General features: G+C 35.1%; 1 protein-coding gene across 3 annotated transcripts in view; it reads left to right on the forward strand.

The window, feature by feature from the left end:
- The window catches only part of LOC149539784 (cyclin-T1-4-like), an 81,574-nt gene extending 59,086 nt beyond the window's left edge, over positions 1-22,488 (forward strand). For all 3 annotated transcript variants that reach the window (XM_089800975.1, XM_089800976.1, XM_089800977.1), the window contains exons 5-8: positions 19,481-19,615; positions 19,819-19,994; positions 20,118-20,269; positions 20,408-22,488. In XM_089800975.1, the coding sequence (XP_089657101.1) occupies positions 19,481-19,615; positions 19,819-19,994; positions 20,118-20,269; positions 20,408-21,759 (1,815 nt within the window). In that variant the 3' untranslated portion in view covers positions 21,760-22,488. The remainder of the gene's footprint in view (positions 1-19,480; positions 19,616-19,818; positions 19,995-20,117; positions 20,270-20,407) is intronic.
- The last annotated feature ends 4,048 nt before the right edge of the window (positions 22,489-26,536 follow it).

Genomic DNA, 26,536 nt, shown 5'->3' on the forward strand with positions numbered 1-26,536 from the left:
ATTATATAATTGCACAGTTCATAGGGTAGAATTATGAATTAATGTTGGCATTCATACAAACTTCTTAGTATTAAATTGATCTGAAATTGTAAGTGCCCAATTGCATTCTCTAGCAAAAATTAGATTATCAAATCGGTAACAAGAATAGTAAAGACTGCAAAATGTTTGACAAAATGTTAGAGTGTTGATTAGCAAAGGTAAATTGATGATTGGTAAGGATATAGCCAGCTGGGGTTATCACACTTGCAGGCAATTCTGAGAAGGCAATTTTGGCAGTAAATATCTTTTGATTGAGTGATCGTCATAAGGCGAGATCTGACAGGGTAAGAGAACATGGAGTAAAGAATCATCATGCCAGATTACACAGCCCAATTAGGTGTTTCAGTCAGTTTTTAAGGCTAGTCAAAGGACCACTTGGCGCGAATTTGATAAGTTGCAAAAAAAGGGTAAAATGAGATTTAAAGTTGTTTCAGTGGTCAAAATTATTCTAATCAGGGTCAGGTGATTTGTCGGAGTAGTTCAAAGGGTTAGTTGTTTGAAAATGAACATTTTTTTAGTTGGACCCGCTTTGGGGCCTGACTAAGCGGTATCAGACTGATAAGGTATAGTGGGGATTAAAATTTTTCTAAATGGAAGGGTTATAATGATTGTAATCATTATGAATTTTAATATGGGCGCACATCATTCAAAGTTGAAAAGGTAAAAGATAAATGTAAAGGAGGAATCTGAGTATATCGAAAAGGCCATATGTTTTGTTCATGAGATGGAATTCGGCCTCAGGAAGGAGGTTATGTGCCAATCATCATAATTTTTGAGAGGTATAATGTTGTTGTGATTGAAGCCCAATTACCACCGTTAAGAATTATCTTTGAAATTCTATCCCAAATGGCTTGAATTACCATAAAAAATTAAATCAAATGATTTCAACTTTCATGTACACGAAGGAGGCCTAATGAATGTGTAACCGCATTACCCTCCATGAAAAGAGATGAAAAACCTTAAAAGATTATTGTGATGGGTACATGGCAAGGTGACATGTTTAGTATTAGCCCACGAAGCCAAATTTGTTTGTCGCCTACATGTTGTTCAAATATGGAGTATTGCGATGGTATAAAGATATTACATTGATTTTTTTTCTCCATAAGTATGAAAAGGGTGTAGACCACAATATATTTGATTGCTAAATGGAAATCTACGCAATTTGGACATGGAATGTTTGATTCTACACAATTTGTATTGAGCTTTTTCTTTAAAAAAACAACTTTGATGTGCACGTCATAAGGAATCTCTTCTCGATTTTACAAGTCAAAGTTTAAGCTGCACTATTGATTTTCTTCCCAGGTGCCGCCACAAATCATTGTGCAAATGAGAATTTTAAAGAAGCTTTTGAGCACTGAAAATGGAGAGCCCAGATTAGAAGAAGTTTCTCTATCTGCAACTTGTCTTCACTATAGATAAATCAAGAGGTCTTTGGGCAATTACTAAGTCCATATGCAAGTAGTTGTAGGTCAAGGACAAAGATGGGGATGTACGCCTGGGAAATAACTAAAACAAATTTCTTCAGCCATGACATTGACATGCATTCCCAATGCATTTTCACATTGATGGGAAGACTTTTCAACTGATGGAATGAAAAATTGATGTCATCAATGGAGGAGAATGACCCATTTCCAAACCGTAGGGCAGAGGAAAATTCGATTGTGTCAAGTTGCCCAGTCATATCATAAGAGGTTCGATTAATAAGAGAAACATTACTATCATGGGTGGTACATGGTAGGGAGATAAAGTTTCCCATGCTTGGAGGGGTTCTCACAGGTCAGAGTATAAAACGACTAATGATGCAGTCTTCTTTTTAGGGACTGCGGTGAAGGAAGGAGGAGATTGCGATTGGGCAAGAGCAAGGCATCCACTACGGGAGCTAGAGTAGAGTTCAACATCGAAGGCATGTGAAATAGAAAAAATCGCATGCCAGAGAAAGGAGGGAATCTGCAAAATAGGGCATGAACAATTATCCAAAAATTGCAAAGAATGGAAGCTTGAGGCAAGTTCATACAAACCTGTTAGTAACCAAAAAATCGTAGAGGATATGCTTCATGAAGTTGTGTTGCAATGAGATGTTGCACTGACTTCAAGCATGGACGTGGAAGTGCAAAGGCTACACAAATTTTATGAGTTAATTGGTAGATTTGGAGTTGAAGACCTGCAAAACAATGTAGAAGAGCAAGTAGAAAAAACCGCAAAGAACAAATATCCCACATTGCTCCCATAGCGGGTTTTCAACCTTTTTAAATACCATAACTGACATGGTGAACTTGTCTAAAAGGCTCATGCCTTTTGAGATGTAAGGCATGATTGTGTGGTGGGCCTTGCCTTGATGGCGACAGTAAAGAACTTTTGACATGGAACCCAAGTTGGGGATGATGATGTGGCGTATGCGTGAATTTGATGACCAACGAAATGATGACAAGTGGCAACCAGCTGGGCAGATCATGAGGCAACACTTGGTGCCAAGTTTGAGATCCTAGATGATATGGTGGTTCCAAAATCAATGTTTAAGATCGCGCCACGTGGTGAGATCGGACGACAGGCGCTTCCCTGCATTGTGAAGATGTGTGGAGGTTAAGGAAAGTAGGGAAGTGCCTAATTGACACATGGCAGTGGGCCTTGGTCGGCGATGATGTGGCAGGGGAAGACTTCTAGTGAATCACAAGGTACCACGTAGTTGTGATGTGGCCGATGCTCGACAGGAAATGATGTGGCAGTGACTAAGCAGGAGAAGGTCCAATGAAATATTGCCAAGTGGCGAACCGGTGGACCAATCAGAGGGTGCCATGTGGTGCTCGGTGGCAGGTGATAGAGCAGGTGACCGACCAATGGTAGTGTCAGCCCAGTTAATTTTTTTAATTTATTGATTTTAAAACTTGAATTTCAGGTGAAGGAAGGTTTCCCATGCATTGATAGGATATATGACTCTTAGATTGTTATGGAGGTTCGCCTTGAGTGGACCAAATTTGCTACTCTTGGGTTATAAATCTAGAGAAAAGGACGACCTAAAAACAATGGCACAAGAGGATCCAATTTTGTGGTGGGAATGTCATGGACTCAGATCAACAACTACCAAACTAGCCACTCATCTCCTATCTCAAGTTTGTTGTTCTTCAACTTTAGAACCTAAATTTTAATTATTAAAATTATATGTTTTCACTTTCAATTTCACATTTAGTTATGAATTTCAATTTTCTGATTAGTCATTTGATTGGTATCTTAGGTATCTAGTTCTTCAACTTCTACGAGGAATTGGTCTACTTATAGCTTCATCTACTCTCTTAAGAGGAATAGGCTTACCTCAAAGAATGTAAAGAAGCTAGTGGCTGTACATTATGCCTTGTGTATCAATGATCACAAGACTCATGTACAAGGAGAGCCTTGTAGCATGATGGGATGTAGAGCTAGTGGATCCATCGCAAGTTGATGAGGATGAGGGTACTTCTAATGTAGGGTTGGTGGATGTTCCTCTTACGACTCTTACCATTTGAGAGTTTGAATGATAAGTTTGCTGAGCTTGGGCTTGATAGTGATGATTAGAGGCCTCTAGGCTCTAGTACATTTTGTCAGCCCCTTGGGCCTTGACAATTTGATTTTGTACTTGTTTTTTATTTTGAGACTCGGATATATGAACCATTGAACATTGTGATCATATCACGCTTGATGCAATTATGATTGATCTTTATGATGACATTGATGAGATGGTGATACTCATACTTTTGATAAATTGATATCTATGGCTTTTGAATTTTAATTGTCAATATTCAATCATTGATTATTTAATTTATTTGGTAGAAGTTAGAAGTTAGAAGTTAGATCTCTTTTATTGGTCAATGTTGAATGCAATGCAAAACTAGACTAGCAATAGTGGGCATGATGAACTTATACTTCATATTTATCATTTTATGTCTTATATTTTTATATTCCGCCCTGCTGGCCTTGTCGCCACCGTCCCCAAATTGAGGCCTCTTTGTTTGTCTCTCATTCCTAGGACGGTGTAACCAAAGTGATGAGAATCGAAATTGGCAAGGCCAAATTGAATCACGAGTCGGCCATGAAAATTGAATCGGCTATGAATCAACAGATTAAAAAAACCCTTGAAATTTAGAGATTTTAACAATTTAAAACTTATTTCATGCACCCTTTATTGAATATAACTTAAACACACTATAACATCATCAAATAGATTCTAACATACGTAAACAAGGAACATAAATGATAAATCTATCACATATGTAAAATATAAATTTTAGTTTTAAGTAAAATAGAAATCATAGGACCATAATGAGTCATGACATAGATATATAGAATTATAAATGTTGTCAAATAATATATGATGTATGATGAAGATCCACAAAACCAGTGACATAAAATCATTAATGTATGTAAGATGAAGATCCATGAAACATATGTCTATTTGTAAACAAAATGGAAAGAAAAGTTGCTTGCCCAAGTTCATCTCTCACTTTTCCTCTCTTTTTGTCATACTCAACAAATAGAAGGCCTTTTAGAGTCATAAGAAAGAGAAATGTGAAAAAAAATAAAAATCGTTAAGAATGTTGTATTTTTTTATGTTTTTAAGTTGCCCAATTGGGCTGCCTGATTCATGGTGATTCATGCCAAGAAATCATTGATTTGATTCACTGATTCAGAAAAATTTGCCTAGCTTGACTCAGACAGCCAAATCGTGTGAATCACCACGATTCTTGTTACTATGGGTGTAACTATGGCTAAAATGTATTGGCTGACAAAAGAACTGATTTTTCTTGGGAAGGGGCTTCATCATGAATTATAGGTTTTGTGAAATTGTTTTCAAAGGTATGTGTCCCCTGAAGGAGCAATCAGATCACAAGATTATAAATTATGTGAAAATTGGAAGGAGGCCATATGGGGTCGTCCTTTAACAAAGGTATGCGAATTAACAAAAAGCTAGTAATTGCCAACAAGAGATTCCCTAAAGCTGAACTTGGATTACACTTCCAAAGGGAACTTAGCATGTTTACTTGGAGAAGTGGAGATACAGGCACATTGATGGAGGGCGGGCATTCAATTAGGAACAAGGGTTCTGCTTGTTGTTACTGGGTATGAAAATTTGATTCGTTTGGGATTGCAAACAAATATGGGAGTCCAGAGTTTATTGAAATGATTGGTAACATTTTTGCAGGACCTGAAAAGTACCTATCAAATCAGATAAATCTGGCTGTTCCAAACATCTCGTTCCAGCTGGATATAACAAGATCTTGATGCAATCAGATCGAATTTCATGACTGGATATTATACATACATGTAGTTTCCAGAATTTATGGTACAGGGACAAGGGTGTGTCATGGTGATTGTGGTTTGATTCTTCCACTATCAGCTGTGTGATTTACAGCAATAGGAGGAAACAAGAGTTCAGAGCAACCAGTGATGCAACAAAGTAGGATGAACTGCTGGCCGTGTGATTTATAGCAATATTAGGAAACAAGAGTTGATAGCAACCAGTGATGCAGCAAAGTAGGATGAACTACTGGCAGTGTGATTTACAGCAATAGGAGAAAAGAAGAGTTCAGAGCAACCCGTGATGCAGCAAAGTAGGATGAACTGCTGGGAAATCTGGAGAAGACATGTATCCTGTAATCAGTTGACCACAAATACCAGTGCATCTCCAATCCAATGCATCATCTCTAAATACATGGTGTACAGCCAAGTGAAATTGACACACAGCTAAACAAACATGGTGCAGAACTTTAAATACCAAAACCAATGCAGTTTTTTAAATGCCCAACATTTTAAATAACAATTGTAGCTCAAAAAACCCAATCAACGGTTGTGGGAGTTGTTGATATTCTCAGAGTTAGTACAGCATGAATGAAGCATCATTGGTTTCTGTATCATCTCACCATCAATGAAACAAATGGCACACCATTCATATTTTGTCAAAAGCACTTGCCTTCAAAGCAATTCCACGGAGTTTCCTGACAAGAGGGAGTGTGGAGATGGGTTTCCAGCAAAGTTGTTGATGCGGGTGCAAGAATTGAGTGCGCAGATGTGCTAAATTTATTTTGGCGGTTTTGGATACGTTTATATATATATACATATACATATACATGTACATATACATATACATATAAACACACACACAAACACACAAACACACACACACACACACATGCAAAGAAATGCAAGAAATATACAAAATTAAATCATTTGATAGTATGGCACTTCATCATTGATAAACATCAAATAGAGATGAAAGCATTTACCATATAAAGGTGGTTATCAGAGGGCATCAGTATGTTGAAAGATCAAATTTTCTGCCTAATTTCTAGATATGGATCACCTTCCTATGTAAAAAATCAACTAGCTTGAGAAGTATCTTAACAACCAACAGAAGTAGAAATTCAACAGGAATCAAATCTGAATCAAATCTAACTTTTAAAATAACAAACCCTCAAATTGTCATAATTTCGATGTATACGCAATGCTATAGATTACTGATTGAATCTTTGGTTATAGGGAATGCATGTTTTGTTCAACTGGAAGCATTTATATATGACACCCAATCAATTGATCAGTCTTGCCAGAAGTAAGATTGGTTGCACTGAGAAAGCTTGCACATATGCTGCTTCTCCAGGATAACAGAATTATTATCAAGATGATGTCTCTTGGATAGGGATGGCATGAATATAGGCTTATCAGCTTGAATAACTAAGAGTAAATGTGGCTTAGCAAAGATGAGGAGATTGTGTAGTACTGAAGGCTGCAAGCTAAATTCTCATTCTTTTGCTTTGATATGGCTTCAACCTCAACCATTATCTCATAAAAAAATTGTGCAAGCAAGTTGTGTATTTTACTTTTTAATGTCAATATCGACATTTTTGTACCCTGAGGCTTTCTGATGCGCCCAGGACATGCATCCCAGGACATCCATAGCCTTGGGGCACATCCCCTGTGCATCCAAGCCTCCAGGGGCGGATCAGTAACTTAGGTTTCCAGGAGGGTGGACCAAGGGCCTAAATTTGGCATGGGCATGGGGAGAACAATAGAGTAGTGGTGGGGGGGGCGTTGATATACTAATTGAGATGAATTGAGATCTTCAAGGCAAAATCTGCAATATAACAACTCTGTGAGTACCCTGTGAAACGCAGTCTAGCCTTCATGAAGTTATAGGTTACAATTAGTATGTAATTGCACGTATTCTATAGCAATTGGCTCAGTGGAAATGGTGATGTTACGGAGGGACATTTACTCCAAGTCCTCAAGCCTGGGAAACGGCCCTGTATTGGGGACGTAGGGCTTTGCTCTTTTTTTTTGTGGGGGGGGTGGGGGGGAGATACATCCCAGTGGAACCATGTTTCAATGAGAATTCCGCGGGTTACTCTTGGTGAAGTTGGTATGTCAGCCTGAAAGAATATTTTTACTTCGTGTAAAAACTTTCACAGTACATTTTAATCTCTTTAAGGTTTTCCATTAAACCCTTCAATGAATAAGTGGAGCCATGAGGTAACATAGGCTGTTTTAAAAGGGAAGAATGGAACTATGGAATATTGTAATAAAAATGAAGCGAACTATATATTATGATATGCCTTGAATATAAGTGAAAGAGAAGCAGAGGAGAGGAAAGTGATTGCCATGCAGGAAAATAAAAGATTGTGCATTAATAATTATTAATTATTAATAAGACGAGATAAAAGTGGAATTGAAGTGAAAAGACTATACACAACTACTGAGGTAGCCAACATGAAAATGATAAAGCAGATTGAAGTATTAGTTTTCCATTTTTTCTTGAATATTCATAAGACAATTCTTATTTTTCTTCTATATATGTAGTTCATTTGAAAACAATATAGAAAATAAAGATTTTTTCACTACTGAAGTGCTGCTGCTTTGGCAACCAAGCCTTTAAGGAAAAACATTTTGTAATCATTGGAACTTGTTAGTAACAAGTTTGCAACTGTGCATTTGGCCTTCTGCATTGCTTGTTAAATTGTTTAAACAAATGAAATATAATGTTCTGTTTAATTGGGCTTCATCTCATTTTCTTAGTGAAATCATTTCCGCTCTTTTATCTTGCTTTCGCAGCCTTGATTCAGAAATCTTAATCAATTGTTCTCTTCCAAATTAATGATTGTCTCATTTTTGCGTTTATATTCATTTTATTTTGTGTTTCTGGATTCTGTGCAAGAGCGTCATATGCAAATAGGAGATCTCTCATGCTGATGCAGATTTACAAGTGGGTGCAAATTTGAACATTTACAATCCTCATTATAGTTGAATTTCTTGGTAACTATGGAATGTAGGATTACTTGCTGTGGGGACCATTTCCATAGATCATAGGCCTAGACCATTCCTAATCTATTTCTATTATGAACCTTCTGAGAAACTTTTCAAACAACTTCTCTGAGGCCAAAGCATGGTAAGGACTGCTCCTTGTGAAACAAAATTTTGGAAAAGGGTTACAGTGAAAGGGACTCAAATTTGACAATTAATGCAGTAAAAATGGATGTTTATAAGCATCATCAGCTGGAAAAAGCAATGGTTGAAATTAGACAACCGGGGATAGATAAGATAAGATAAGATAATAATATTAATGTCCACGAAAACCAACAAGGTTTTTGGGGCTGAGCATACAAACAGAAGAGCCGGCCAAAACAGAAGCACCAAATGGTGGCTAAGAAGAAACAAAACAAGAAAGAAGATATTATTTGGATAGAGCTTCCCATTATCTCCTGTCTTTGTATAGTAAAAGATGGAAACAGGAGAGCATATTATTTGGCAATTTTTTTTGTTGGGTTGCTGATGAATGGGGCACTCCAAAATATTCATCCTAGGTCTTCATTTCTCTGTTCCTCTCGTAGACAGCCTTTCTGAAGGAACTCCCTCCCACTCCTCTTAATCTCATATATTCATTTTGCAGCAGTGTTGTCGTAATGATATGGTTTGTATTCTTCATTCCTGCCTCCGTTTTTCTGTTGAATATGTACTGTGTAAATGTTTATTCCCCACTCTATTTCCTGTGTTTTTTTTAAAAAGAAACTTTGGTTTGATGTTTGCTCCTTTTTCTTTTGGTTACTTCCTTTGCGCTGTGCTTTCCTCAGCTCCCAGTTTTATGTTGTCAGTTGGGGTTTTACTGTGGTTTTGTGACCTTGCCTATCTCAAGGGAGAGGAAATTGAAAGAGCAATTCATGAGCAATGAGAAAACTGTGATGAACTACTATTAGTGGTATTAAACGTAGTTGAAAGACTAACAGAAAATCCAATGAGTTTCTGTAAACTCTTGAGACTTTCTGCTTGGCGAGTTTTCTGCACCAAATTCTTGCAGGAAAAACTTGTCAACTTTTTGCCAAAAACGAGCAGTTCATGCAAAAACTCGGCCACAGGTGCTTAATACATCTTGAGGTGCCAAGAAGGTCATTCTATATTTATTTTGAATCTTGAGTGATTTCTTTTGCTCCTCTAGTGAAAAAACACCCTCCCAACCTTCTACGATGATGTTTGCAACAACTTTGCAGGAAGGACTGAAGATTTGAAGCAGATTTTGAGTGCACTTGAAAGTAAAATTGGATTCCTAGGTAGATTTTTAATTTTATTTTTATCTTTGTTTCTCTAAAACATTTCATTTCTTTGTTGCTGCATTTAGTTTTATAAAAAATCAACGATGGCCTTACCTAATTATTATAAATTAATTTCAAGTCCAAAGAACAAGTATTTTCTTCTTTTAAGCAATTTTTTGATTTTTTCCTTGATTTCTCAACTCTTCTCATTTGTTTCAAGACCTACCATTGAATTTTTTTTTGAATCTATTTTCTTTAAGAAAATGTTTAAAATCATAGACTAGATTAAATATTCAGCAAATTGAACTGATCTAAATTTATTTAAACTAACTAATTTAGTTTGTTTGCTAATTTTTTTAATTAAAATATTGATTTGTGTTTTCACTTTGTATGCATAGGTTAATTTGTAATGACAAATAGAGAAAATTCTACATCTGGTTCAAGTTGAGGGTGTGCCCTATCAATCACTGTGCTGCCATCATCATTTTTAGACACTTGCCCTAAGGAGCTAGACACACTGCTTGGAAGTGTGCTTAGGAAGGAATGGAATATGGTTGGTTTTGTGCATTAGATGTGAAAAATCATTTCATATAGGCATAAATTACCTCAAATAACACCTTGCAGACATCACTAAGCATGATTCTTAGCGTAGTTGTGAGACCAATGAGGAAATAAAAAGAGAAATAACTACCATACTTGCAACCACACAAGAGAAATATGTGCAAAGGTAGAGTGCAAAGCTAGCGACAAAAGTGTCCATAGTTGCTTCTCAAGGTGCTCTTGTTAATCTTGAATCAAATGAAGCAACACTTAAGAGAGCAATGGGCTCTTTCTTCATGGCCTATGTATCTGCAAATCCACCGCCAGCTTGGTTACCTCTTATACTACTTTTAGTAGAGCACTATTGCTAGTTCTACCATCTATCGGTAAAAATTTTGTGCCTAGAACACACCTAGAGCACAACCATTGCTGGAAGCAAGTAGGTGGAGTGCGGTTGCTGATGAACATGTAGATATTGCATGTGCTAATTTTTGGTAATCTAAAATCCATTTCAATCTGGCACATAATCCTAATTGGCATAATTTGGTTACAATATTGAGAGTTTTGAGACAAGACTACAAGGATCCTTCCCTCGTAGATTTGAGTGAAAGGTTAGTCTCGTTGATTTATGAATTTGATAATTTAGACTAAATTTATGTTCGTTTATTTATAGTAATTTCTGTTGAATTTAAGCAACTTTTTGTTTAAAAAATAAAATTGTGTACTTAATTTCACTTTGTACTTGTAGGTTGCTCGTGAATGCAACTAACACGGCAAGAGAAGTGGTGGAAGAATAAAGAAAGGAATGGAAAAATATGGCTGCACTATTTTTTTTGATGGGTGGTTGATAAAAACCACATCGTTATTTTTTTATTGTACAAATGTGGTTTTTTTGAAAATTGGTGGATGTTCCCGACAAAGGGAAAGATGCAAAATTTTAGCCCTAATGGTGAAGCAAGCAGCCATGGAGATGTGGATTGGAAGTGTGGTACAAATAATAATTGATAATACAATAACATATGTGGTTGTTCGTAGAACTCTTCAAGTTAAACACAAGACAATTTCTTGGAGTACTTTATCCAAGGCTTTATTTTGAATGACATTGATAAAATACATTAGGTGACATGAATTGTAGCATATGCAAGGATATAAGCTACAATCACCTTTGGGTTTGTCAATTGCTAACACACCCAAAGGAAAGAGTTGGCAAGATTGTGTGTTATGAGGTTTGCAACAATTTTCTTAAAGTTGAAACTATCTTGGTTCATCAATGGTTTTGAAACCATTTTTTCTAGTCAAGCATGCTAGACTCAACTTACTCGAAGAAATGTAAAGGAGATGGTGTTGCATGCATAGTCTCTGACAACCTATTTGCACAAAGAGTTACGAAGATTGTAAAGGTAACTACAAATTTAGTATTTTGTTTTTAATACAAGTCTTCCATTATAAATTTGTAATGTTAATGATTGACCCATTTGTATTTTAAATTTTAGGTGTTGGGGCCTTTGGTTAGATTTCTCTGCTTGGTAGATGGGGAATCGTTATGAGGCCATGGATAGGGCTAAGAAGTTAAGAAAACTTTATTACAAGGGGTACCACCTTATATTTGATCCAATGCAGGAGATTATTGATATAAGGTGGAGCAATCAACTCCAATCCATTCATGCTGAAGGATACTTTGTCAACCCTTGTTTTTTCTTCCCAATTTTTTTCTTGTAGCCCAATGGAGAGGTTATGGATGACCTCACTCCATGCATTTATAAAATGACGCTCGAGGTTGAGGTGAGAGACTTTGTTGTGGTTGAAGTGGAAAATTGTAGGGAATCAAGCGATACGTTTCACTTCAGAGGTGGCTAAGAAAAGAAAAACCATTCAAACACTAGGTACAATGCCTCAAGTCTGTCTTTTTTTTTCGATGGATAATGGGTTGTAGCTGATTTTTTTTTACTAATAATTAATTAAAAGGTACATCTGCGTTTGTGCTGGCGCTGGTAGGAAAGAACAAAGAAAAGAAACTGTCCAGTTTTGCTTGAAATTTCCTCAGGCACTATCATTGAATTACAAATTCCACATCTGACATATAGGTAAAGGTAAGAACAAGATGTTTTTACATGCATGAGGATTGAAATTTAAGTTTGTCCTATAGAAGCTACTCACTTAGCCATTATTATAAATATCAGGCTAGGTGTTACATCATAATAAACAATATAATAAATGTTTCTTCTATAAGAGCTTCTTTATCTCTTAACTTGTATTCCTATTTTCTTCCATTCTTGTAACAAACACCATCAAGAAACAAACAACTTCCTAACATAATGAATTACAAAATTATTACTTATGAAATTTTCTTCTTAAGCCAGATAATAAGCACAAATCAGTTGGAGAGGTTGTAAAGGATTACCTTATTAGCACCAAATCAACCCCTAATGCCTCAAGTCTTTGACTTGCATGTTACAAGCTATAAATTTTCAAATTTACAAGTTCACAACTATTGATAATTTGATAAATATGTTTTGACTTTGCTTTCTAACTCTTCAATATTTTATATTGCAGAATGTTAATGCAATATTTGAGGTGAAAATATGTCAATACTCAAAGCCCTTCGCATCTTATGCCAACCTTGTACATCCATCTGTCAGTCCAATTGGAGCTTGTTTGAGGCCATCCATATGAAGAACAATAATTTTATAGTTTAGAAATGCCTCGATGGCCTTGTCTTTGTGCAATGTAATTTTCGGTTATAAAGAAAATAAAAGGTTGTCCAATTTATATGATTGATATAGATTATTGTAGTGATAGGACAACACAAGACCAACATCCATTGTTCTTCAAGGATTACAATCAACGATTTTGAGAGGTAGAAATTGGAGGGGTTGTGAATTTAGATTCACACTCTAGTTTTTGTTGAGTCACATTTTGGGGCATTGTCAATTTTTTTTTTCAAGTCTATTATTTCAACTATGGTCTTCAATGTCATCCAACTTGAATCCAAATCCACCCCTCTATTGCTTGCCTCTACAAATCTTGGATGTTGTCCTCAATAAACAATGGAGGTTGTTCCAATATTGTCCAATCCTTCTACGAATCTACAACATCCAAATCAATTAAACCACTTGAGATTTCCTTTACCTCATGTGCAACCAAATATTATATTGCCCAAATACAATGTCATTAAGGTGTTTCTGAGTTGACTTATTACTCTTCCTCATGTGGACAACCTTGAGTAAGTCCCAATCAAGCTCACAACTAAATTAACTAAAAAGTTAGCATAAGTTGCAAAGGGCAAATCTTAAGAGATTTGGGGTATTTTTGCCTCGTCACCCAGATTGCACAAAATAAATATTGAAGAGTTAGAAAGAGAAGTCAACAAGTTTTATCAAATTATTAATAGTTGTAAACATGTAAGTTTGAAATTTATAACTCGTATAATGAATGTGAAAGACTCCAAATATTATACTAGGTGTTTGTTTGGTTTTCCTCCCATAGCTAGCTCTAAAGAGTATAGCCTACTACTTGATTTCATATAGTTTGCCAACTCAGCCACAATGCGGTCTCTCACCTCATCCTTGGGTACCATAATTCAAAAACATGCAATGAGACTCGCCATGACCTGTCCGTTAGGATCTAAGAAGGAATCCTTGAAGCAAAAACAAGGGTTGAGGGTTGATGGAGCTGATTGCTCCATCTCCTATCAATAATCTCCCACATGGAATCAAATTCAGGTGGTCCCTTGTAATAATTTTTAATAGACTTCTAGGTCCGATCACTGGCTTGATAAAGATACCCCACTGGGGTTTTGTTCCTTATCTACCATCTAAAAAACTCTAACCAAGTGTCCAAACATCTACAATTCAAAAATATGAAAAGATTTGTCATTGAAGCTAGAAACACTTAAGGAAAGTCTTTAGATAAAGAAATATATTTTCAGTTTTAATTTAAATTTGAAGATTGAAGTTACAAAATTTTAATGAAATAGTTGAATTGAAAAAAATAAAATTTGGTTTGAATCTTGTTGTAAAGTTATCTTCATAATTTTCCTAGTTCTTTGTGTAACTAGGTTGACAAAGACTATGCATGCAACACCATCTTCTTCATGCTTGTTGGGATAAATTGAGTTCAACCATGCTTGACTCAAAACACTTGTTTCAATGCCATCAATGAACCAAGAATGCTTCGCAATGTTAAGGAAATTGTTGTGAACCTTGTGACACCTAATCTTGCCAACTCTTTCCTTTGGATGCATATTATCTCATCAAGTGATAATTGGCTTCACTCAATCTAGTTTGCCCATGCTCTTCAAAAGAAGGTCAAGGACGTGTTGTACTAGGTGTTCGGAAAAATGTCTTGTTTTTCTCTTGAAAGATTTTACTAGACACCATATTTGGTGCTGCATTTTTTAGTTATTAGTTGCACTACATTCTCAATTCTCACCTCTATGACAAGTTGCTCTTAACATTAGAACTGAAGTTTTTCGCATTTCTCACTTTGACAATGGCGACTTCCAATGATTTCAAGAAAATCATATTAGTTTTGCAAGCAACAAAAAAATTATTGATAGTGTGGTTTTTCCATCTGCACGTCGATGAGAAAAAATAGTGTGGCCATACGTTTTCTTGTCCTTTCTTTGTTTTCCCACTACTTTTCTTACCCTTTTAAATGCATTTATGAGCAACCTACAAGTATGAAATGAAATTAAGTACACAATTTTCGTTTTTAAACTTTTATCTTAAATTCAACATAAATTAATATAAATTAAAGAACATAAATTTAGTCTAAACTTAAAAACTCAACATAATAAGTTAAATAAATTGAATTAACCTCCCACTCAAGTTTATGCGAGAAGGTGCCTTGTAGCCTTTTCCAAAGTCACTGATGCAGTAGCCAAACTGTGCCAATAAGGACTATTTGTCACATTGAGAGGGATGTTAAAGGATGTTAAAGTACCAAAAATCAGCACATGCAATGTTTGCATGCTTATGCGCCCGGTCAACCTAGTTGCCTCCAATACAATAATTATTGATGGATAGTGTTACTCATGCTGGTGCTCTGATAGAAGTACCTAAAGTGGGGACTGTTTGCTATGGCTAGCTTTGCTCTTTCCCTTAGCAATGTTTTCCCTTAGATGGGTGCAAGTATGACATTCATTTCTTTTTTTATTTCCTCGTGGGTTCAGGACAACCCATAACATCATGCTTAAGGATGCCTGCAAGGTGGTATGTGAGGCAATTTATGCCTCCATGAAATGCTTTTTCATATTTAATGCAAAAAGTTGACTCAGGTTCATAGCCTCCATAGTCATTTCCAAGCAACGACTCTACCTCCTCTAGGACAAGTGCATACAAATGATGATGGCGACATTGACACTAATGTGGCAGACTTTAAGTTGAAATAATCTTCTCTATTTGTCATTATTAATCAACCAACAAATACAAAGGGGAAGCACAAGTTAATATCTTAATAAAAACTTAGCAAACAAACTATATTAGTTTAAATAAATTTTGACCAGTTGAAATTGTTATAAATTTAATATAATTTATGATTGTAAAAATGTTCTTCAAAGAAATAAAAAAGAATTCAATTTTGAAAAACACGATAGGGTTTGAAAAAAATGTAAAAATTTGAGAAAGCAATGAAACAATTTTTTTTTTCAAAAAATGGTGATAAATCTTGCTCTTTGGACTTTAAACCAATTTAGCAGTTACATAAGGCCATTGTTGATATTTTCATAAGATTTCTTAAAAAAGAAAATACAAAGGGAATCCAATTTTGGTTGGAAATCCATTCAAAATTCATTTCATAAATTTTTCTTGGCACAAAATTGCTGCAAATGACCTCATAGAAGACTGGGACGGTGTTTTTCCAGTGGAGGAGCAAAATAAATCTGTTAACATGGAATTAAAAAGTAGATTTATCTTTTTGGCATCCCGGGTGTATTAACTATTAAGCAATTGCAGATGAGTCTTTTTTTGTGTGGAGTTGCCAAGATTTTTTGAAAAACATGCCAAAAACTCAGTAACTTTTTCTAAAATGAGTAGTTGGGACAAGAACTCGCCAAGCAGAAAAACTCACAGGCTAATAACAACTCACCATGTTTTCTGCACTTCTTTCAACTATGATGGTATTGGCAAGGCTTGTTGATTATTTGAAATTCAAGCAGTAATTGTATGAGAATGTGCTAGTTGATTATAATACTAGACTAGAAAACCAAGTAGGCCATGGAAGATTGGACAAAGGCTTTGTCATAGGGGATCAAGAACCCTAAGCTGCTCAAGTGGGTAGCCTCAAATATGCATAGAGGTCAGATTATCCACAAGATCCATGGAGGGTTCTCCAGTGCACAATGTATGCAGGAAAAAAGAAACAGAGTAGCCTACACCTTGGCCGAATGTTTCAAGGTTGCATATATAATTAGTTTTACATTTTAGTCACTGCTGTTTAGGACAAGCAGTACTCCTGGAATCCATGAAGATATTCAACATTTCAAATTCTTAATCACAATGCTGCTGGAAAAAATGTTGAAATGGTAGAAGGGAGAATTATGAGGTTGTATGTCAAGGTGTCAAACTAAATGCCATCTGCGAAAAAATTACTCTTTGCATATTGAGACTATCTAATTTGATTACCTTAATAAGGAGGTAATTAGTCCTAAAGAAGTTTTGAAACTTTTGAAGCTGGAGGAAGTTGAGCCCAAGAGGAGGGATGGATGATATCTGATTCTAACTAGGAAGTAGGGGATGGGCTGGAAGCAGGGGATGGGCTCTCTTTTTAACTTGGCTCATCACTGCAGAACTAGAATCTCACAACAGATGCTGCAGCTGAGAGTGATATTGACGGTGTCTCAAAGCAGTTAACATGAAGAGGATGGAATGTGAGAAAAGTGGTTAGTTGCAGTCTTTTGTTCCAATGCTTGTGATATGATCCAAATATAATGTGCAAGTTCTGGGTGTTGAAGAATTTTTTTGATGAATGAGCCTCCTGCAGACTAAGGTAGGGGCATGACGCTCTGATTGGCTGAAAGCTCAATGTGACGTGCCTCGTAGTCTGCTTTGATGTATATATATCAGTATAGTTCTCTTTGGTTGTATTCTTGTGATATATTTGCATGTTGTGTGAATGGAAGATGGCTCCTTTCTGGTCATAGATAAAATTTTGGATAGTAAGATGTAGCATTGATAATTAAATTGATTTTTCCTTAAATAATATGCCTATACTCCTACTTCAATGGGTTGTTTGAAGGAGTTTTTAGTGGTTGTATGCTTGGTTTTTAAAAAACTTTTGCAGAAAATGATTACTCTTGGGTTTGGATGATCCTTTTTTGATTTACCTATCAAAAGAAATGAAATCTTTGGTAATCTTCACATTTTAACTCAATTATGTTTTTATGTTTTTACTTCTTCAATATCATTTTGAATTTTAGCAAGCTTATTGTAGACTATCCAAATTCTCTTGATATCATCTTTGGTTATTTGCTGTTTCTCTTTTAAAATATTCAGTTTTAAGAAAAGATGATGTGATTTTATCTAATGATGAGGTTTAAGTTAGCCAAGAGGAATATTAGTTATTTGGTAGAAGAAAATGTCTACTAGCACTATAGGATCCAAGTAAGTTTTGCTTGTTTATTTCCCTTGGATATGTTGTGCTGCTCTTTATAATAATAATAAACTTGATATTCTTTTAGCTGAAGTATGTAGTGTTGCTGTCTGCTATGTGATATTTCTAAAAAGAAACTAATTTATAAGGTTTTTCAAGCTATTCTCTTCAAAACAATTCAAAAGTTCTGTTACATTAAGAATTGTGAAAAGTGTGTCTTGACTGAGGTGAAGGAGGTTTTTTTTGTAAACAAGGCCAGTCCAAAGCAATATGAGGGCTATAATAAGTGAAGTAATTTGGATTCTTACAACAATATATGGATGAAAAGGATCAGAATGTGATTGAGTTGGGCTTCTTCCTTGATTATAGAGGCTTTATAACCTTCTTTGCTATTTTATAACTGTTCGATGAAAAATTCCCCAGTGGAACTTTCATCTGAAATTGTTTTCTTTTCAGAAGCTTCATTTGACAGACTTGTTTCTTTCATAACTGCTAATTGGTCATTTATTACTTTCCAAATGTTAGTAGCCTGTAGAGATTTGTTAGTCAATTTCTGGGTTTGTTATTATGCCCTTTAACTCAAATTTTGAGTTACCAGTCATTTTGGTTCCAGGTTATCAGGGCCCCAAAATTGCTCTGAGGTTCGTTTGATTTCTTTAATAAAGAAAGGATCTTCCACACCTAAGCATAATCATTTTGTATGCCAAACAAGCATATGACCCCTGAAAACTCCTCCGAACAATCCATTTAAAGTAGGAGTATAGGCATATTATTCATAGCAAAATCAATTTCAGTATCAATGCTGCATCAGAGAACAATTTTCTGATTTTTGGATGAATTTTGATAATAAAATGTGATTCTAAAGTGTACCCCTTGCAATCACACTTTCTATATCAGAGAACAAATGACTAAGTTGATCATAATCTGATATGATCTTGCTTTTTTCGTTTTGATGAATCATTGTGAATGTTGAATTTCAATATAATTATACATCTTTATTGCAGTTTAGAAAGGATAAAAATTATACATCTACGCCTTAGATGTATTATTTGGTATGGATTTTGTATGCCTAAAATTTTTACCCAAATTTGAACTTGATGAGTTAGGTGTGTATGGAATTGCTGTGTGTTCTATGTTTCTGTTATCTTTCAACTTTTTGCAGATGTAAAATCTAGTATAGTTTTTCTTGTAACTTAAACTCACCCAAAACTGGACTTGATTAGTTAGCTGTGTATAAAATTGGTTTGACTTGTTAAGCACTGCATTGAAATCCCTAAATTGTAAATTTACGCTCTGCTCTTTTTTCAATTTTTTGTAGATGTAATATATATTACGAATCTATGATATTGGTCTCCAATTTGCTTGCAACTGCCATAAAAAATACCGTCTTATTTCTTTGTCTTCAAGGATTCTTGGATAATAGCGTTTTGTGGATAATGGACTGAATGGCTATTCTCAATTTCCTGAAATTCTTTACAGTTAGAAAATTGAGTTGGCTCAGTTTGTGGAGTACCAGTTTTATTTCTTGTATATGCATATTAGTTTAGAGTACAATGATAGAACGTAAATTTCTGGTTGGATACACATTTAGACCAGTAGGCTGAAAGATTATATGTAGAATTAATCATTTTTATCGCTTATCTAAGCAAAAATTGTTTTTTCCATATTTATCGATCTTCTTGTCATTCTGTTATGCATTTTACTCATCTGAGCAATGCACTTTGAAATAAAACTACAAAACCACTTAATTAATTATCTTTGAATGCCAGACAATAGCAACGGTTTGCATGTTCCTTGCTGGAAAGGTTGAGGAGACTCCCCGTCCCTTGAAGGATGTGATTCTTCTTTCATATGAGATCTGTAATAAAAAGGATCCAGCAGCTGTACAGAGAATTAAGCAAAAGGTGGATTCAATTGACTGATTTTGTAATATATTCTTTTTGAGTATGCATTTACTTAACTCACTTCTTCCTTGTCAAGTGATCTAAGTTCTAATAGATTGTTTCTTTATGGTCTTTTCCATATTTTTGCAGTGCAGAAATTGTTTAATGCTCTTCAGTTTCACGCAATGATCTCTCTTTCAATTTGGCTTTTATATGTGACACAGGACATATATGAACAACAAAAAGAGTTAATACTTCTTGGGGAAAGGGTGGTACTTGCAACGTTGGGCTTTGACCTCAATGTGCATCATCCTTACAAGCCTCTTGTGGCGGCAATAAAGAAATTCAAGGTTGCTCAAAATGCACTTGCTCAGGTGGCTTGGAATTTCGTTAATGATGGGTAGGCTTTTCTCCTTGTACTTAATATGTTTCCAGTTAGCATTTCAAGTTTGTGATAGTATTCTTTCTTCCCAGTCACTTGGTTTTGAGCCTATTAAAATGAAGCAGTGGAAGGGCTATGCAGGCTGCGTACATCTCTTTGCCTGCAATTTAAGCCTCACCACATTGCTGCTGGGGCTATATTCCTTGCTGCTAAGTTCCTCAAAGTTAAGCTGCCCTCTGATGGGGAGAAGGTGTGGTGGCAAGAATTTGATGTGACTCCACGACAGTTAGAAGGTTGAGAGCTCTTAAGTAATAATGAAATACTAATTTGCTTCAAATAACAGTTGAAAAGTCTTATTTGCAAGTTGGATGTTATGGACATGAAACTTTTTTTTTTCTGATACAGATTTTTAATACTGTCTATGAATGCAGAAGTTAGCAACCAAATGCTAGAACTTTATGAACAAAACAGAACTGTTCCGCCATCTCGAGGGAGTGAACTGGATGGAAGTATAGGTGCCAGTAGTCATCAGAAGCCAGGCAACACCCAGTTAAATAGTGATGAATTTCCATCTGCAAATGGTCATGCCCAAACTGTTTTTACTTCAGCTGCAGTTCAAGCTACTAGTGGACCACCTCAGGTAGAGGGTGCAATTCATGCCTACAAAAGAGATGCCAGTAGCGATTTTCAAAATACAGAGAAAAATATTGCTAATTTCTCCAATGCAAAACAAAACTTAGTATTTGAACAGGCTTACAGTGAGAACCAAAGATTTTCTCAGGAAAATGTAAATGCCAATCAAGCTAGTGGAAGCACTGTAACAAAATACAGTCTTCAAGACGGTAGAAAACATGACTTAGATCCATCGTCTAGCAACAGGGGCAGGGATAAAGCTGATGAAGCTGATAACATTTTTAAGCTGAATAAGTTGAAGCACTCTGTTGATGATTATGAAAGCAAGGAAACAGAAGATTCAAGAAGGGATGTGAAACAAGAGCAGGCTAACGAACTACAAGAGACCAAATTGGGGGATGAAACTAGAGGTTTCCCAGGTTCCAACGATACAGAACTGAAGAAGCCTTATGAGATCAAATTAGAGCATTTCAAGGCGATCAGGGAGAAAAGAAAAAGGTCTCGTGGAGAGTTAACAGACTCAAAGCCTACAATTTTAAAAGCTGATGACATGGATGAAGATGATTTGATTGAAAGAGAACTTGAAATTGGCGTTATGGAAGCTGCTGAAGCAGAGAAGGCTAAACAGGAGAGAAGGGATGTCTCTTTTAATTCTTCTTCCAAATTGGAGCATGAAGTTAGTGGAACTAGAAAAGAACGTTTAGATGGAGGGGATAATGGAGGAAAACGGAAAAGACCAAACGAAGAAAACATAAGTGAGAGAAAAAGGGCAGCGCTATTTGATGCAACAGATCCTGCTAGTCGAGATCACGAGTGGGATCAGGCAGAATTTACATATGACCGAGCAGAAGATGGTGAGCTTCCAGTGATGACTATACATGAACAGGTGCACTCTGCTAAATACACAGACAGACGATCTTCATTATCTGCTCAGCTTGAAAAAGTAGGGAGCCCTGCTGATCGGCGTGATTATGAAGTTCGTGATCAACATGGATACAAAGATGGATTCAGTGAGAAACAAAGGCATAATTATCATCATCATCAACATTCTTATCACCAACAGCACCAACACAGAACTGATTCTGACAAGGACCGTCAACATTACAAAGAACGAGACTACAAACGAGTTAGGCATGACCATGCAAAATAATAGCTAAATATCTCTGTTTTTTTCAGAACCACTTGCAAAATGAAAGATAAATATCCATTCATTTAGAAGTAGCCTATGGGTGAGTATTCTATTGTATGGGCTTATCTTAAGGAAGTTTTGGGGAGGGTTTCCATGCTTGTGCAAAGAAGGAAACGCGGAAGTATGGATGTATAGTGCTGATAAATCTCCTATTTGCAGATTTATTAAGTGCATTCTTGATATTGTAGAGATTTTGGCAGTAACTGCCTATAAAGAAATACATCAGATTAAGGGTTGAACTATACACCTTATCTGTTGGATGATGGAAGAATGATATATTCTTGTAAATTTCTGCGCTTCTTTCGGTCAGCAGCTATGGCCGTGAAGATGGAGAAATATTTGAATCGTGAAGCATATATCATATGGTTTTTGGGGAATATTAGAAGCAAACTAGAAACTTGTACATTTTCATCTCTCTTTTGAGAATTCTGCTCTTTAGAAGGCTGAATACTATTCAAATCTTGAATGATGTACAGGTTTGATCACATCTGTCTCTCATCATGTTCAGTACTTTTAAGGGTCGAAAAGAGCATGATCTATCCGTGGTTTAGTGTTGGCAGCCTTTTTGTACACCATGAACGATCAATGCAAGGTCTTCAAGTTCCTATTTTTATGTTGCCATTGTTCAAACCCCATGTACTGCCACTTTTATTTAGCAAATTGAATATATAATGCATTTGATTGGTATCATTGACCTTCTGAGGGTGTTGAGGCAGTCCCGGTATCATGCTTCATCTGTCAATTTGAGTATTTGACTTTTGATGGATCGTCAAGTCATTCAAGAGTAATGCCTTGTGCTGATATATTCTGCCATATGCATTGCCTATCAATATGAGCAGCATAATTTATATTTCTGGAGGCTATTTCCATTTTCTCGAGGCAGCCGTTTGGCATCATACCTTGAGTTTTATTTCTTGAACTCCAAACCTTCAATATTATTTATCGAACTCTCTTGTTATGATTGGATATGAAAGTTTCTTCTCCTCTGAATGGTGGAAAACTGAAATATGAGTTGAAAAAGAGTGTCCAATATTTTTACACGAATCTATATTTGTAAGTTAAATCTGATTTGGATAAGAGAGTGGATTCAAGTGTTTCTATATCACAAAGTCAAATCTGACTCGAAAAAGAGTGTTGAACTGCAAGTTCATCTAGGAAGGATGCGTCAAATCAAACACTATTTAGCATTTGTTGATGCAAACTACAATCTTGGGAAAGAGTAGTGGCATCTACCATGCAATTTGATTGACACTGATTGTCTGGTTAATATAATTGATTTAAAATTGTAAGTCTATAAATAAATAAATAAATCTAAAATATCAAAAAAAAAGTAGTATAATTTAAACCAACGAGTTGAAAATTAAGTGTCTCAAAGTAAATATGCAAATTTAAGAACCAAAGTAATTTATTTATATTTCTGTCGTGAAGGATCTATTTCATAGGTTTAAATTGTATTAAGTTATTACATATGAAATTGGAAGAGAACAATCATTTTTATAAACAAGTGGACCTATTTGTCTCATACAGAGACCGCATTATGCATGTATGTATTGAAAGCCAATTAGATTGACTGAATTCTATTATTCAGAAGCAATGGCCATATCTCTGTCTATATTAGTAAAATCTTTCAAACAAGGAGACTGAAAATTGATATTTGATATTAGATATTAGATGATGGATCGGGCATCCTAATTAAGGTAAATGTCTATTAATTATTTTGTAGGTTGATATTGTTCTTTATGGAGACGGTGAAAATTGAGGGAATAAGATTTGCTGAAATGATATAATTTGATTAGAGGATTAAATTGGATTTTTATGTAAAACAATTAAATAAAATATTAATATTGAAATTAAATAAGGATGGTCTGATAAAATAAAGTTTTGATAAATTTTGAAGGGGATGAGTTAATAATTGAAAGTAGGTCAACAAAACTTGAATTTGATCATTGATTTGATATTTGACCCATAAATTTTATGACTATTTATTTATTTTTTCAATTAAATTTTAAATATGCAACAATAAACTTGAACTGTATTTAAGAAAGATAATTATTTATAGTAAATCGTGCCCCTGTTTTCCAAGAGCAATGTTTTAGGATTGTGATCGAAAAGAGGTGGCTTGTTGAAGAAAATCAATGATGTAATACTTTATGTAGAGTTGGATAAAATAAATTAATATTATAAGGTACAATTCAAAGCCCATACTTGATTTTTCTTACTTAGCTAAAATAAATTGATATTTTAAGGTACAATTCAAAGCTCATGCAAATTCAAGGATAAAGCTTGTTACAAGGTTTAAACACCACACAAAATCTACTCTCTTTCAACTCTTTAGGACATAATACACTACTTACATTGGTAGCTCCCTAGTATCATTGAACCTAGAATATATGGGTACAAACATCAAAATATGATATTTCTTTTTTATAAGATTTTGAACCTAGAACACCAATCATTTATGAGGTATAACAAGAGCAAGCGAGGTCATCAATAGAGTTGCAAGAAGACCATGAAAACCTTGAAAAGTGAGTTTAAAAGATATGTTTACAAAATCACCAACTTAAATGCACTAAGGGAATGAAGCAACAAGAGGTGGAGATGGAAGGGGAGCTCGATGGTGGAGGCAAGTTGCACAATATAGCCTTAACACAACCCCTTTAACTTGGTCTTTAGATGTGTATGTCATGAGCTAATAGTGCTCAAGAGGAGACTTGAAGGTTTATAAACATTGAAACAAATGAAATATATCAAATGGTAAGAGATCATGGACACAACTTTAAAACTTACCCAAGAAAACATATTTATCAAAGAGGAAATGCTCAAACTTTAACATGAAAATGAGAAATCTCATCAATGAAGCACATATTATATCATATTAGAAATGGATTATTTTAAAGGTGATGGAAGAAAGAGACACTTCACATTTACATGAGTTTCAATTAACAATAGAAATTTTTGAGATGGAGGCTAAGCTAAAGGAAATAGAAGAGGTGAAATCAAGAGCACAAGTAATGAAATGGTTGATAGTGTGTAACCATCTACTAGGGAACCCAAAATAAATTAACCTAAAGTTTCATTAAGTTTGTCAAACATTTTTTTTAAAAAGATAGCAATTAATCAACAACATATATAATATAGCGGAAGCAATAACAATAAGAGATAAAATAGTAGCAGAAGCATTAACTCACATACATAAAAACCATCATAAACATATTACATCTTTTAGGGTTCTATGATGTTGAATCACATTTAAGTTTAATTAATATTAAAACCAATATATAACACATCCACATTAAAGAATAACTATAAATTCACTTAAATAATATATAATTATCCCAAATGCCACTTGGCAATAATCACAATGCACAATCATCCACTATACGTGTCACATGGTATGAAAGGCTAAAAGAATATACATCATAAAATAAATTACATCATCTTGTAAGATCTGTGAAATAAAATAAAATAAAAATATAGTGTAACCATCCATCATAGAAATACAAGATCAGATAGAAAGGAACATCTGCACAAGTCCCAAACAGGATAACAAAACACAAGTCAAAACCAACATTTAGGTTCAAAGAATCACCTAAAAGCAAACTATCTCAAAGGGTACGAAGACACAAGTATCAACTAATCCTAGAGGCAACAAAGAGACATAGGAAATCTATTATGCAAGTGGGCAAGTGTCATCGCATGAGCCAACTCTAATGTTACCTTGACAACCACTATGGACTCCAGACCCCCTAGTGTCTCTATGCAGCATCAATATCCTTTCGTACAAACAAGACATGCTAACAAGTCAACTCTAAGGTTACCCTGATAGTCCCTTAGGACTCCAGATCCCCTAGTGACTTTATATGACACCTTATCTTATTAATTTATTTTAACCCATTTAATGAAATATTGTCACTTATTAAAATATCCTACAATGGGTTACCCAACAACCTCTTTAGGGCCTTGGCCTCCATTGCAAGCCACTTCCCAACATGACATACATATAACCTACCCTAAGCTTAGTAAAAGAAGTAGGTCACATACAACCATAAATTAATCATTAGTTCTTAAACAAACAACTAAAAAAATATTGAAAACATTAATGATCATGACCATAGATTTCACCATAATAGGATTGATCCAAAGTCAAATAAACATACACCAAACCATCACATAACATGACATCACCAAAAACAAATCACATAATCACCTTAGTCCTATACAAGCAACTGAGAAGCAATCCAAAGATAGCAGATTGAAGACTCAAAGGTTATATCAGGAAAGACATCATCCACCTCAGTTCTACACAAGAACTGAAAAGCACATCAAAATATTTGATTAAAATTATCATAGTACACACACGACACATCACCATGGTCGAGTATAAAAGATCGTAATCAAAACGTCATCAAGACATCACAAAACAAATCCTAAGCCTCTAGTAAACATCCTAACTGGTCAAAGTACTAAGTCAAATCTCAAAATCCATAACAGTAAACCACATATCATAAAGAGTACATACAAAAGTAACTTTCATAATTCATTAGGTTTTGAAAACACAATAGTTCAATTTTCACTAAAGGTTTCAAGTTTACATTTTCGTTTTTCAGGTATTATAGATTCACTAAAGTTTTCAAGTTCATTAGAGTCCTAGGCCATTCAACAATTATGTAAAGTTGTTTAAACATTGTTTCATAGTTCAATTCATTATCAAAACACAAAATTCGATATAAAAGTAGGG

This window comes from Cupressus sempervirens, chromosome 9, assembly GCF_028749045.1.
Source record: "Cupressus sempervirens isolate cs-2001-9-10 chromosome 9, ASM2874904v1, whole genome shotgun sequence".
In the NCBI taxonomy this organism is placed as follows: Eukaryota; Viridiplantae; Streptophyta; class Pinopsida; order Cupressales; family Cupressaceae; genus Cupressus; species Cupressus sempervirens.